General features: G+C 34.7%; 1 protein-coding gene and 1 long non-coding RNA gene across 2 annotated transcripts in view; both read right to left on the bottom strand.

Moving 5' to 3' along the window:
• The window catches only part of LOC135848176 (uncharacterized), a 185,438-nt gene that overhangs the window by 46,469 nt on the left and 124,514 nt on the right, over positions 1-14,455 (bottom strand). The window lies entirely within an intron of this gene.
• LOC135848173 (uncharacterized) lies at positions 1,393-14,453 on the bottom strand. Its single transcript, XM_065367985.1, has 2 exons — positions 14,047-14,453; positions 1,393-3,391 (listed from the first exon to the last, which is right to left on the bottom strand). The coding sequence occupies exons 1-2, from the start codon at positions 14,069-14,071 to the stop codon at positions 2,001-2,003; spliced, it is 1,416 nt and encodes a 471-aa protein (XP_065224057.1). The 5' UTR covers positions 14,072-14,453; the 3' UTR covers positions 1,393-2,000.

The raw sequence follows: 14,455 nt of genomic DNA, 5'->3' as shown, positions 1-14,455 counted from the left end.
GTTGGAACGCAAAATCCGCGATTTCGGCTGATCTGTCAATCAAAATGGCCGCCATTTTGTAAGTAGGGCCTCTTTTTTTTGAGGACAAGGGCTAGAATTAGAAATGTTCCTTAGTACTCCCCCTTCAAGAAAAAAGTTGTCTCGAAGGATCGACAGGGAGTGCCATAGATCCTTATGCGGGCTTCCCGGCTAAAATATTAAAATTTTAATGATGATTTTAAAAAAAGTTCAAACTTGAAAAAGTAAAGCAAACGAGGTCGAGTGAAGGAAGGCCAAAAGCTTTCAAAAATTTATGTTTTGAGAAGTACCTAAAAAAGACAGTTTCTTTATTCAGGAAGGAGTTCATTTTTCTGATTCAAACTTGGGCAAAAGTTTTCAAAAATGTGTAATTCAATTGAAGTTCTATACTAAAAAAGTCGACAAGTGAGCCCTTTTCCACAGATTTTTTTCAAAATTCTGGAGAAAGGAGAAATTAATTTGATAATTTGTAGTCTGATTGAAAAAAAATTAACATTAGAAAAATATTTGAATATTTCCAGTTGGTGTTTCAAAATCCAGTTGGCAACTATTCATGTTGGAATTCAAATTGAAATTTAAAAAAATTGTATTTTCAAAAATTAGGATCTTTTTGCCAACTGCCGAGTGAGAATCGCCAATTCGCTAACTTTCTACATTTTCTCGAAGCCTAGAAGGAGCTCTCCCCGCCGCGCGCCGCCCCTCCTTTGGAACGGCCTTGAACAGCGAACAGCCCATTTACTTGTCGAACAGGGTTGCCATTTTTTACAGGATCAAAAATTAGGTAAGTATTTCAGACAAAGTACAGATAGGCAACCTGCGAGAGAATTACTTTTAGGCCGGAGAGCTAAATCAAATCAAGAAGAAATCTCTTTTTCTTAATTTGATTAAGTATTTCAGTATTTTCATTTTTCTGATTTTTATAAAAAAATTTTATTCGTTCATTTTTCATTTTAAGGGCTTTTTAAAAAATTTTCCAGTGTGTTTCGAGCAAAATTCATGACTTTTTCATAGCTTTCACGACCGTTAGACAATAGACACCCTATAAATTCGTGTTTTTGAAAAAAATTTTCTTCGCAAATATTTCGCATAATCTAGTCAAATTATCAGAGGATATCATTCCTAAAACTGGGGAAACATTTTGGAACGCAGAGATGCCAATTTTTTGGTCATTAGTTCCAATTTCAAAAAAATCGAGAAAAATAGCCAAAAATTTACAAATTGACACCAATGCGTTCTGAAATATTTACCCAATTTCAGGAATGATATCTTTCAATATTTTCGATAAATTGATACGAAATATTTGAGAAGAAATAGGTACACTTATTTTAAAACATAGTGTAGATCGACGCAGAATCTCGAATAAGTACCTACTTTTATTTGGGACTGGTCCACTTTTTCCAAAACTGGTTGAGTAGCAACAGGAGTGAAAAAACCACGATTTTTTCATAAATATTTCGTCTTTGAGAGCCCATTTCTTCCCTTCAAGGAGACCTCGTGACCTCGTTAGTAACTTTCCACTCGTAATGAAGGTCTCTGCTGCATCTGGTAAAAATCCGACCACCTTTTTTGGCGATCCACTCTGATGTACTCATTTATTTACATTCACACAGACAACAGCACTATCTTTTGCCGTATACTCTACACCATGGTATTGGATGAAAGACAGTCGCAAAAACGTTCATATTCTTCTGTGCCAAACGCAAGCACCAATCAACCCAGTCGCTCTGAATGTTTATCCACTCACATTGTCAACATTTCTACGATTTTGTAACGTCATCAATTCGACGGTGAATTTGGCTCGAGCAGCGTACACTCAAAGGAAATAGAAATAGATTTCACTAAATTTAATACCATAGTTTACGAATAAAATTCAAAATAATTATAGCACTTATCATAAATTTAATGTCTAAAGTATTCATTGAAAATATGGGTAAATTAATTAATTAAATACTTCAATAATTTAAAAAACAAGTGATGTTACGTTACTCATCAAATGATATTTCTCCACTCGCTTCCATACCTTTCAGAAAGTAAAACTTCACAGCTTCATTAGGAATGGTTAAATTAAACAAGATGACATCTCTCTTCGTCGTGCTAGAAATCGAGCTCAGGTACCCATTAAAAACACACAAGCTAAAAGCACCCTCGGCGCAACACAGATCATCGTAATCAATTTCTTTCATAATGGATATGGTCACAAAACCCCCACTAGTCAGTTTCTTCACATCGTTATGGGATATGACGCTATTAGGAAGAGGAACAGGGAGTTCATCGTTATTGAGATACCAAGTAGCTTTACCTCCTCCACTACAAACACTTTGTAGAACTGACCAAGGATGGAATAATTCAAAATCGCTGTTTCGTAGACCATATCCGCCGTACCACTTTTTAATATCGATCGATGAATTCTTCTCCGGGGTGATTTTCGATACTAATTCATCCACTTCGGATTCCACGAACCCAAAAAATTTTGAAAATGGTTCATCCAGTATGGTGTATTTTTCAATTTTATTGCCATCGCGTTTGGGAAATAATTTCTTCAGCACGAATGTACCGGTGACGATTGATTTCTCTAGATACGGATTACGTTCTGGTAATAATCTATCGAATATTTGTCGAAATAATCGAACGACTTTGTCGAATTCGGCGTAACGATGTCCAAATTCTCTAAAAGCTCTATTTATAGGATCGTCGTAATCGTCGATCAAAACGTACACAGTTTTATTGAAATGCTGATACACTAGTTCACTCAACATATCCAAGCTTGTGTTCAACTCTTTGGCAGAAATATCGTCGTAATTGGCTTCGAAATATTTCGTCAATATTTCATTCTGCGATTCTGTCGCGTACCTTTGGATAAATTTATATCTGCTGAATAATCGCCCAATTCGAGATTTCAATCCGGTCTGCAGTTCGTGGTGATTCGCTCCTTTTAGGTTCCCGAGTCTGAGGAAAATCACCGGATGACGTCCAAAATGCTCTATGGCGTTGGAAACGTTTGCGATTTTCAACGATGGCAACATAATCGATCTGCCAGTGATTGGACCTCCAAAAAACAGCACACGATTCTTTAATTGATCGTGAGGTAAAGGAGTGCCATTTTCATCGAATTCGATATCGAAGAATTTTTCCATCATATCGAGATTCAAAGTTTTGCCCCATTTTTTCGGTCTCGTGATCAAAATCACTTGTCCGGGGTGTTTCAGAACTTCTTCAATCAGTAAACTCTTATCAACGTAGGTAGAATTCGACGATACCATCGTTTTAAAATCAACAACATCGAAATCGTCCTTGAATGGGCAGTACTTTGAAACAGCTAAATTGAAATTCAGAAACGTCAACGAAGCTAAGAATAATTTCATGGCAATTGAAACTGTAAAAATAAAATTTCGTCGAATTAAAAAATTTATTCTACATATTTGAGGCCAGCGAACGAAGGAACCTTTTTAACTCAGAGTTCGATTACATCGATTTGAATGAAACCAATGTGAACAAAAAAATTTTAAAAATGCCCCAAAACCAATATTTCAGGAGCTGAAGTTCATTTTTGGGTTTCTTGGCAAATTTTTGGAAATGGGAAAATTCAAAAAAAAAAACTGTTTTAGGGAGATTTTAAAACTTTTTCATGAAAATATAAATTTTTTTTGAGCAATGTGAACAATTTCTTCAATTTAACTCCCTACAAAGGTCATCAGAACGAGAGTTAGTGCATTAAAAGTTAGATTTTGATAACATCAGTGCATTTTCTGCGACTCTCCTCTCAATTTCGGGCAAATTTCGAAAAAAATTAAAGGTGGAATGATGGTATCTTGAGGTGTCACACTCCGATTTGAACGGGACCGCGATTTTTGGAAAGAGCATAGTCTAAAACCTCCAAAACCAAATTTTCAGCTGCCTAAGTTCATTTTTCGATTTTTGGCGAATTTTTGAAAATTCAAAATTGACTGTTTTTGGTGATTTATGCTTTTTTTTTAAAGTACGTACTTGGTCAGTAAAAATGGTCAAAATAAGTCCCCAAACTAATATTAATTACCAAAATCCAAATTTCACAATTTCCAGCCATTCTAGAGCCTCCAGCGCGATTTTTCAATTTCTCCAGAATTTTGAATTCGCTCCAGAAGGCGTGAATATGAAGTTGGACAGCTAAAAATCGAGTTAAGTATTATACTCGACCTGTTTAACGAGTTTATCCACATTTGAACCGATTTTGAGAGTGACACCTCAAAAGTGGCTTTTTGACCAGCTTTCTTCAAAATTAAAAAATCCAAAAAATCAAAAGTTTCCCGTTTGTGTGGAAATTTTCGAAATTTACGCGAATCACTGTATTTTGTCCAAAACTAACCCCCCAAATCCAAATTTCACAATTTCCAGCCATTCTGGAGCCTCCAGCGCGATTTTTCAATTTCTGCAGAATTTTGAATTTGCTCCAGAAGGCGTGAATATGCAGTTGGGCAGCTAAAAATCGAGTTGTGTATTATACTCGACCTGTTTTACGAGTTTATCTACATTTCAGCCGATTTTGAGAGTGACACCTCAAGAGTGGTTTTTTGACCAGCTTTTTTCAAAATTAAAAAATCCAAAAAATCAAAAGATAACCGTTTGTGAGGAAATTTTTGAAATTTGTGCGAATCGGTGTATTTCTTCAAGAACTAACCCTCGGAGCGCAAATGCTACCATTTCCAGCCGTTTTGGAGTGAGAGTGACACCTCAAAAAACCACTCTTGAGGTGTCACTCCCAAAATCGGCTGAAATGTAGATAAACTCGTAAAACAGGTCGAGTATAATACTTAACTCGATTTTTAGCTGCCCAACTGCATACTCACGCCTTCTGGAGCAAATTCAAAATTCTGGAGGAATTGAAAAATCGCGCTGGAGGCTCTAGAATGGCTGGAAATTGTGAAATTTGGATTTTGGTAATTAATATTAGTTTGGGGACTTATTTTGACCATTTTTACTGATCAAGTACGTACTTTAAAAAAAAAGCATAAATCGCCAAAAACAGTCAATTTTGAATTTTCAAAAATTCGCCAAAAATCGAAAAATGAACTTGGGCAGCTGAAAATTTGGTTTTGGGGGTTTTAGACTATGCTCTTTCCAAAAATCGCAGTCACGTTCAAATCGGAGTGTGACACCTCAAGAGGTTCCCTTGAGAGTAAGAGGAACCTACTCAAAAAAAATTAAGCAAAACCAAAAGGCCAAAAGTAAAAAATGGTTCAGTTTCAAACTTTTTGAGACACCTTGCAAATCAAAAAATTTGGTCACAAAATATTATTAATTCATAACACGTCCATACAAAATTGAATCCTATAAAAAATCCTCATCACCAAACCCCCCCCTCCAATCATCACCTTCCTCTGTCTCTCCATCAACCATATTTACCCCTCCTTTCTAGTTTTTTCTTCGTTCTACAAAATTTAACCATTTCTCACGTGTGTTCGACTGTTCGTCTTTACGAGTGAAAATTAATGTGAATTTGGCGCTACGATGGTTTTGCGACGACCTCAGGCAGTGTGAATGCTGCACACGTTCCCTTCGCACCTTTTTTCTAGTTTTTTTTTATTTCGCTTCCGACACAGGCGACAAAGCAGACCTCCGACGTTGAGGGATCGTTTTGTTCGCGGTGTTGGTGTCTTAAGTAAGTATGCCATTCGTACGAGTAATTCGTGACCCTATGTTTCTGTTCATCCGAACATTTGTTATTTGTACATTATTTCTTGAAACACATGACAAAGTTTTGACACACGAGGACTCGTACTTGTCTGTGCTATTCCTTCCACACCGAAGGTATGCAATTCTATTAACATGTTACGAATTATTGATGATTGAAGCAATAATTCGTGGCCATGAGACATGAGAGCGTGAAAAATAAGGAGAGGAGAAGAGAGGGGATGAGTATCAATTGCATCGAATTCACTATTCGATATTCCTAAGAAACTACATAATGTATACGAACACATCAGGGTTGATTTTGGTCTCTAAAGCATTACCACCTATCCCCATCCTCAGGGACAGATTTTGGTTCACTCGCCACCGGATACTCTTCACGATCGTGAATGTATTTTTCCTGAACCTATCTACACTACATACCTATTTGTACATCTTTAATTCGTATCCGGACTACATAGATACCTACCTACCTACCTACCTACCTACCTATGCTGAAGAGAAGAAGCGAGGTAAACTATCATACAGAAGGGAGGAGGAAGCTGCAGGAAAAAGTCAAATTCGTCAACATTTTCCGCTAAATATATAATATGGGATAAAATTACGTTTAAATTAAATGACGGGTATCGTTTAAATGACGTAGTTCGGAGGTGTCCCGGTAAATTGGTGCTCGAGTGTACAAATTACTCGCCAACCAAGACGAAGGGTCGACTCGGTTTGGCGGCATCTTTGTCGGCTGTATGCTTTTATACTTTTTTTTTTTTTTTTTTTTTTTTAATATTTTAATATTTTTATTTTCAACATATACCTAGAGATGCATAAATAATATGTGATATGGAATAAACGTACCTAGTCGAGTACTGGTAATTTTATTCGAGAAAATGTTTTTTTTAATTCAAATGTGCTCTGGGATTAGTAGGTTGGTATGTAATCGTTCAAAACAAGAAGTAGATAACGATTACCGGAAAACGTAAACGAGCCGTGAAGATTGTTGGAAGGTATGAGGAAAGTCTTAATTTTAATCGTGTCGTAGGTAAGTAGTTGAGAATTTGTTCGAATTGTACAATTTAGAGAAAAGATCGATGTATGTACATAAGTATGGCTTTGAAAACCAACAAAACGCAGGTTTATTTCAACATTTTGTCAAATAAAGGCTTTTTTAAAGACAATTTTTAATCTTTGAAAATAAAAAATAAACTCTCCGAAAAGATGTTAAATTCACGTTTTCAGGATTTCAACGAAGTATAAATCTCAGAATTTGACCCAAAATAGCTCAATTTTGAAAGTTACAGGAAAAATCAAATGAAAAATTATCGAGCACTTGCTAGTGTGTTTCAAATGTAAATTCTTCAATTTTTTTGAAAAAATATGCATAAACGCCATTTTTAGGGGTGCCCAAAGTGGGGGGCTCTAAAAAAAGGGTTCAAAATTACGAACATACAGGGAGCCTAATTTAACTTTTTCATCTAGATTATTGAATATATACCTCAAAACGTTACGTTTGGCGCACATCGCAGGTTTCCAGTTTGCCAGGGGTTCCCAAAATATAGAAATTACGAAAAATTGAAAAATTGGATTTTTGGAAAATTTTGAGCTCAAAATTTGGTATGAAGGTGTTTCGGATACTAATTTACTGTAAAAAGCTTTTTAGCGGGGTTCAAAGGGGTAAGGTCAAAATGGCGATTCCAAAATTTTCCAAAAATTAGAACCTCCCCAATTTCTGTCCCTAAGGGCCGAAAATAAGAAAATCACCCCGCATAACGTTTATCGAGTTCAAACAGGTATTTTACGCTTAAAAAGTTTTTGAAAATGATACTCAGTGGTTCCTAAAATTCTTTTTTTATTCACAACTTTGGGAACCCCTGGAGCCCAAAAAAATGGTCATTTTGGGTTAACTAACCACGGATTCGTATTTGGGACATTTATTACAACATTTTAAGAGTAGTTGAGTCGATAACTGTGAGGGGCCCAAAAAGTGGCCTTATCGGGACTCCTCCTTTTCAAAACAATTTTACAAAATTCTATCTCTTTATCTTATTTTTTCAGTTTTTTTTTCAATTTTGGAGGGTCTCAGAAGGATTAGCATTATATTGTAGACCAGAAACTTTTTTTTTCTTGAAAATGAGGTTATTTAGAAAAATTCACATACAGAAGTGGAAAACTTTCAAAGACTGTTCGCAGTGTTCGCCGACCAGAATCTATTTCATTTTCTCCAACTCCATTTGGAAAAGTTCTGACGAAGAAATAAAAATATTTTGGATAAACTGGGTGGAACGTGAAAAATTCCAACCATGCAAAATCAGGGTATCTACTTTTTTTTAAATGATTTTCCCTCACTTTTCCCGGCTTTCCGGACCGATTTTTCCTATTTTCCAGGCACTAAAATTAAATCACTAGGCAAAAATGTACGAGTATTCTAAAAATCACCAATAAAATTTCTTACAAAAAATTCACTTGGAATCCTGCCAAAAAATTCAGGGGTGAGTCTCCGAAAATGTTTTTTTCAAGAACTGTGGATAATATTTTTCGATAAGCTGGCGCCCCCCCCCCAGAAAGAATAGTTCAATTACTGGCCAATCATCCCAACATAAGTCGACTGGATATGGAACACACACTCGAAAAAAATTCATCAGAATTTATTCAAAATGAAAAAATCGATTTGAAATCACCACGAAAAGTTCTAAGCTGAATTTTGAAAAATGAAATTCTAAATCAACAGTCAAAAATTTATTCTAAAAAATCACAAAAAAATCGTTTTAAAATAGGTAAGTTAATCACAAAAAATTTATTTGTAAGAATTGTAAAATAAAAAATCCAAAAAACGACAAAACTGACAATTTTTGCAAAAAAAATTCATTTTTTGACATAAACAGAAAAGAAGACTTTTTATGGCAGTTTAGGCAAAAAAAAAAGACTTTTGACAATTTTGATAAGAAACGGGACCTTTATTTGGCAATTTTGAAAAAAATAGGAATTCTTAAACAAAAATTACGGTAAGACTCTTTGATAATTTGGCAAAAAATGAAACTTTTTGACAATTTTAATAAAAAGTAGGAGTTTTGGACGATTTTGGCCAAATCGAGATTTCTTTGAAGATTTTGACCAAAAAAAACAGGACGTTTTCTGAAATTTTGGAACAATCCCAAAGTTCTTTGACAAAATTAAGGCTAAAATCAGATTTTTTTGGAGGTATTGACAAAAAAAAAAAAAAAAAAAAAAAAACAGAATAGAAGTAGAGTAAGTAAGCAGGTATTTATAGAGCTACATATTTACAGGGTCATTCAAAAAAGACTGCACAACTTCAAACGCGCGTTATATAACGCCGATCTCTTGGCAGCACTGAATTCCTTGAAGAATTTCATTTTTAAAACACTCCCCACAAAGTTAGTTTGGTACAAACGTTCGGCTGCCAGAACGATTTTTGTAAAAAAAAAAAAGTACATTTTTAAGCAAAAGCTAATTTTTATCATGTTACAACTTTTGAAAATCGAAAGCTTGGGTATTGGGCAAGAAAGTTTTATGAAAAAGTTCAACTGTCTGCGTGGAAAGAAGCTAGAGAGACCCAAAATAAACACCCTCTCCATAAAATTCGACAAAAAATGAATTTTGGAGACGGGCTCGATAATCAGTTCAGTGCAGTAAAGTTGGACTGAAAAAAAAACTCGTGCACAACTTGCACGATTTGAAATTTGTGATGAAACAACACTGAAAGAAATGAATGGCAATGAGTACCGCAAAACGCGGTAATTTTGGTATAGGAATTGAATATAGAAATCAATCCATCTCAGTTCGGGAATGGTTACCACTCTTGATTCACTCATTACATTAGTAATGTAATAAGTGCATCAAGAGTGGTAACCATTCCCGAACTGAGATGGATTGATTTCTATATTCAATTCCTATACCAAAATTACCGCGTTTTGCGGTGCTCATTGCATCGTTTTGCTATTCATTTCTTTCAGTGAAGAGGAATATCGGTGATGTTCTGCGCAGCGCAGCATTCTATGAAGAAATTCATTTCCAAAACGCTCCCCAATCTACTACATATCACAGATATTCCTTTGTTTTCTCACTAATTTCAAATCATGCAAGTTGTGCATGTGTTTTTTTTCAGTCCAACTTTACTGCACGGAACTGATTATCGAGCCCGTCTCCAAAATTCATTTTTTGTCGAATTTTATGGAGAGGGTGTTAATTTAGGGTCTCTCTGGCTTCTTTCCACACGGACAGTTGAACTTTTTCAAAAAACTTTCTTGTCCAGTACCCAAGCTTTTGAATCTTTTGATTTTCAAAAGTTGTGACATGATAAAAATTAGCTTTTGCTTAAAAATGTACTTTTTTTTACAAAAATCGTTCTGGCAGCAGAACGTTTATACCAAACTGACTTTGTGGGGAATGTTTTAAAAATGAAATTCTTCAAGGAATTCAGTGCTGCCAAGAGATCGGCGCCAAAATGCACTGTTGTTTTATAACGCACGTCTGAAGTTGTACCGTATTTTTTGAATGACCCTGTACATGAAATTCTCATTTTTAGCTGCTACATTAGATCTCAGGTAATTTTTCGAAAAATTACTCATGATTGATCCATTTGATCAGTTATTCACCGAAATATCATCTCTTTGATACTTTGGCGACATATCCAGAGATTCACTGCATGGGAAGATATAGGGGAAGGATGGCTATATTTATTCAGCCATCTCAAAAATATACGTATAGGTACATCGACATCGCGATATACTCGTATCTACGTCGTAGTAAGTCACCTATCATCGCTAATAAAGCGACGAAAGTTTATTTTGGATCGGAGACGCGAAAGCGTTAATGTCTGCTGTCAAAATTTAGACGGATGCCGCCGCGTCGCGTTCGAGGGTAAACGGTTGAGCGAGCAGCGATTTTTTAATTGGATGTAAAGGCGAACTAAACGCGGCATCGGGCGGTTTTGGATGTGTCGTCAAGCGTGAACTACAAATTAGGCTTCTTAAACGTACGCGATGATTCGTACTATTAAAGATACCCCTTACTTACTCACCACTCTCGTATACTCTCTTCTACTCTACTTTTACCAAAATATAGTACCTCTACCTCGCCTATTTTCTTACCTCTAAGTACCTCTACCTAATACCTACAGCTAGCTACACAATTACACACACACACGTATGAATTTATATTATCGTACTCGTTAAACGTTAAAATAATTAGATGACGAGTTTTTATTTTTTTACAAATTAGAATAATGTGGTTAATGTACTCGACGACGAGTTGACATTTCTTCTTCTTCTTCTTTTTTTTTCGTAAAATATTCGGGACATCCACTGATGCGAGCCAAATTTTATTTATGCCTGAGACGAGGGGAGGGAGAGAAAGATTAAAAGAGTACAATTTTTTCGAGGTGAATATATTACGTTGAATTTTCTTAGAAGAGGGCAATTGACATTTGGCATTAGCGAAATTCCGGAAGGAGCCAACGACTCCCAACGAAACCATTGAATACCTTTGATCACAGCTTTTGTGATTAAATATTTTGGACTTTGAAAAATGAAAAATTTTGAACTTCTGCCCCAACACTAAGGTTTGCTTCAATTTCACAAATATTAGGTATAAAATGAAAATTTGAGTAACAAAGATACTTATGCGTAACATAATTTTCACATCGAAATATGAGATCTCTGCAGAACGTTTTTTCAAGACTTTCAATGAATTGTTTTCAAACTCCTCTTCTCCTCCTCACGTAAAAAATACGTTTTCGCAAATAAAAAATAAAAAAACATTAAAAATAAATTTAATCAATTTAAAAAAACAACGTGAAAAAAACAAAAAACAAGTTAAAAAATAGATTAAGAAAAAACCTAAATATTGATTTTCAGTGCAAAATGTGAAACTTCTGAGCCAAAAGAAATGCTTTTTCAGCATCATCAAGCAATGGTTGTCAAATTCATCACAATAATTTTACCATTTCGTCACTTTTTAGTAATTTTTATGACACTTCGTGTGATTTTTGCCAAATTTCATTCTACTAAAAAAATATCTACAATATTTGTTCAGTTCAACTGGAAATGTTATATATATAATCCGTGCAATTTTTCACGAAATTTTCTAAAAAATCTGAAATATTTTATCAATTTTTTATAGTTTTTAACCGAGTGTAATTTTAAGAAAATTTAACGTTTTTTACACAATTTTTGCTAAGTTTGTTAAAATTTTATCAATTTTTAGGCATCTAATTTTCAGCAATTTTAATGTAAATTTCATCATTTTTCTGGAACATTTCATAACCCGTCCGAAATAGAAAAATTTATTGCTCTAATTAAAAAACACAACCTAGCAAATTCAATATATAGATCTTCTTACGTGGGGTGTAATAATCTAGTACATAATTATAAACACTCCCCCCCCCCCAAAAAAAAACTTCATGTTATTTTCGCAAAATTTCATTTGTAACCATTTTCATGACTATTTAACAAATTTTTAAACAATTTTCGCAGACTTTATTGAAATTTCGATGATTTTTCATCTATTTATGGTGATTTTTGAGAACACTGAGAAGTTGATTTGACAAATTAAACTTGTCAAAATTATTTTCACAAATTTCTACGCAATTTTGATAATTTATGAGTTGGTTTTAAATCATTTAAAACGTTAGGACCTTCTGCAAAATTATACTCAAATTTCGAGAAATTTCAACAAGTTTTGGTTGTCATTCTGACAAGTTTTGACGTTGTTTTAAAAAAATATTTCAAAATTTCGAAAATTCGCCAATTTTTGACAACTTTTAAGCGATTTCCATTCCATTTCCTATCATTTTGATAAAATTGGATACATTTTTCGAAATTTTTAGCAATTTTAGTCTATATTCATTCCCCAATTCAATAAAAAGAAAAGAAAAATTCAAACTTGAAAAAGAAAAGCAAACAAACCTGAGTGAAGCAAGGCTAAGCTAAAAGTTTTCAAAAAATTGATGTTTTGCTGAGAAGTAAAAAGAAATTGGTAATTTGGTAAAGAATGAGGAGTTTATCTTTCTGATTCAAACTTTGAACATTTCTTGAATTTGAACAATAAGTTACATATTGGGAAAAGTAAAAGCAAATAGCCCGAGCGAAGCGAGGGCAGAAGCTCTCAAAAATGTGTGATTCAAGTTCTACAAAAGTCGACAAATCATCTATTTTCTACAAGTTCGAAATTCCGGAAAGAAAGGGGGGAAAATTGAAAATTTGAAAAAGTCATATTGGAAAAAAATAGGACTTTTGGATAAAATTGTTGAAAAATAGGACACTAAAAGGACAAAAAGGTGTCATAGGCAAATAAAAGGACTTTTATAGGATATATAGGATAAATAGGAGTGTTAGACACCCTGCCTATACAGAGGTTTTTTGAGAGGGAGAGAGGGAGGGGGATCGACTGAAAATTTGTCCACTGATAGAAGGGAAAAAACACCAATTTTGCCGAGTGATATTATATTTACGTACATGACTTACCTATAAACATTTTCATTTTCTGTTTTGGATTTTTGGGAGTCCAACTGTGAATTTTTACGTAAATTGATTTTTAGGGCCTAAATGTGAATTTTTAAATTTTTAAACAAGGAACAAATTGGCCCAAACGAAGCCAGAGCGAAAGTTTTTGAAAATTTGATTTCAAGAGGTCTAAAAATTTATTTTTTCTAGCTAACAGGGCGAAAACTTTTGAAAATTTGTATTTTGGGAGAATTAAAAATAATTTCTTTTTGCAACCAGGGGTTCATTTTTTAGTTTTTAAAATATTAGAAGTGAAATCTAAAAGAGAACTGATCCGAGTGAGGGCGAAAGCTTTTGAAAATTTGTGATTTGAGAAGCAAAAAAACAGGATTTTCTTTCATCACAGGCCCTTTTTTTTGTCGAGCTCACCAGAAAGCGCGAGTTTGGGGCAAACTTCCCCCCGCCCCCTCCCATTTGCCCCCTCCCCACCTCTCAACGGCCATGGCTTCTGCGAAACGATGGACATTTTTTTGATAGGGTACACATTGAAAAGTTGAGCACATTGGAAATTAAAACGATCAAATTGGTCGACAATTTTGTGATTTTGGAATCAAATTTCTCAATTTTCTCATTTTTTAAATAATTTTCTCAGGTTTTTCATCACCTCTCAAGCTACTTTTTGAAGGTCTGGATTTTTTCCTGGACTTTCTAGTCTCAGTGGATATAACTTGATGTTTCATCAGCCACAGTAACCAACCATTCGCCTTTAACAGAAGTACTTTCGTACCTCAGAATTTGACTGCAGCTGATCGTGATCGTGTTCAATCAATTTTTCGACTATCAAAATGTTTTTCTCTCAGCACCTCCTCCTCGATAAAATTCATAATTGAAATTTTTGATTGAATTTGATTACCTCTGAAAACCAGCATTTCAGGCATCCAAAACCTCAAAGCTCTTCCTTACAATATTACACGCGATAGGTATAGAACGATCCTGACAAAGCAACAGAATCACAGTCTACGAAGCATCACAATACGTCGAAAGCACGTTTCAGCTTCAAAGTCCAATCAACCGTCTATATTTACTCGCGAGTTGCGACCGCCATTATAATCTCGCGGCCGAGAAGGAAAAAAAGAAAACACGTATTTATACGTATGATAAAACAAAACGGAAACACTTGTAGTACTTAGCGCATGTATATGTATAATTTACACTATAGGCGGGGATAAGCCAAAGCCATCCATCGAGACTCAACATCATACGAGTATACACAGACACACATGTAAAAGGTGGAGTTCAACGAAGAACTTGGTACATAAGTT

This window comes from Planococcus citri, chromosome 5 (genome assembly GCF_950023065.1).
Source record: "Planococcus citri chromosome 5, ihPlaCitr1.1, whole genome shotgun sequence".
Lineage (NCBI taxonomy): Eukaryota > Metazoa > Arthropoda > Insecta > Hemiptera > Pseudococcidae > Planococcus > Planococcus citri.
Note: the sequence above shows the minus strand (reverse complement) of the source record. Positions and strands in the feature narration are given on the sequence as shown.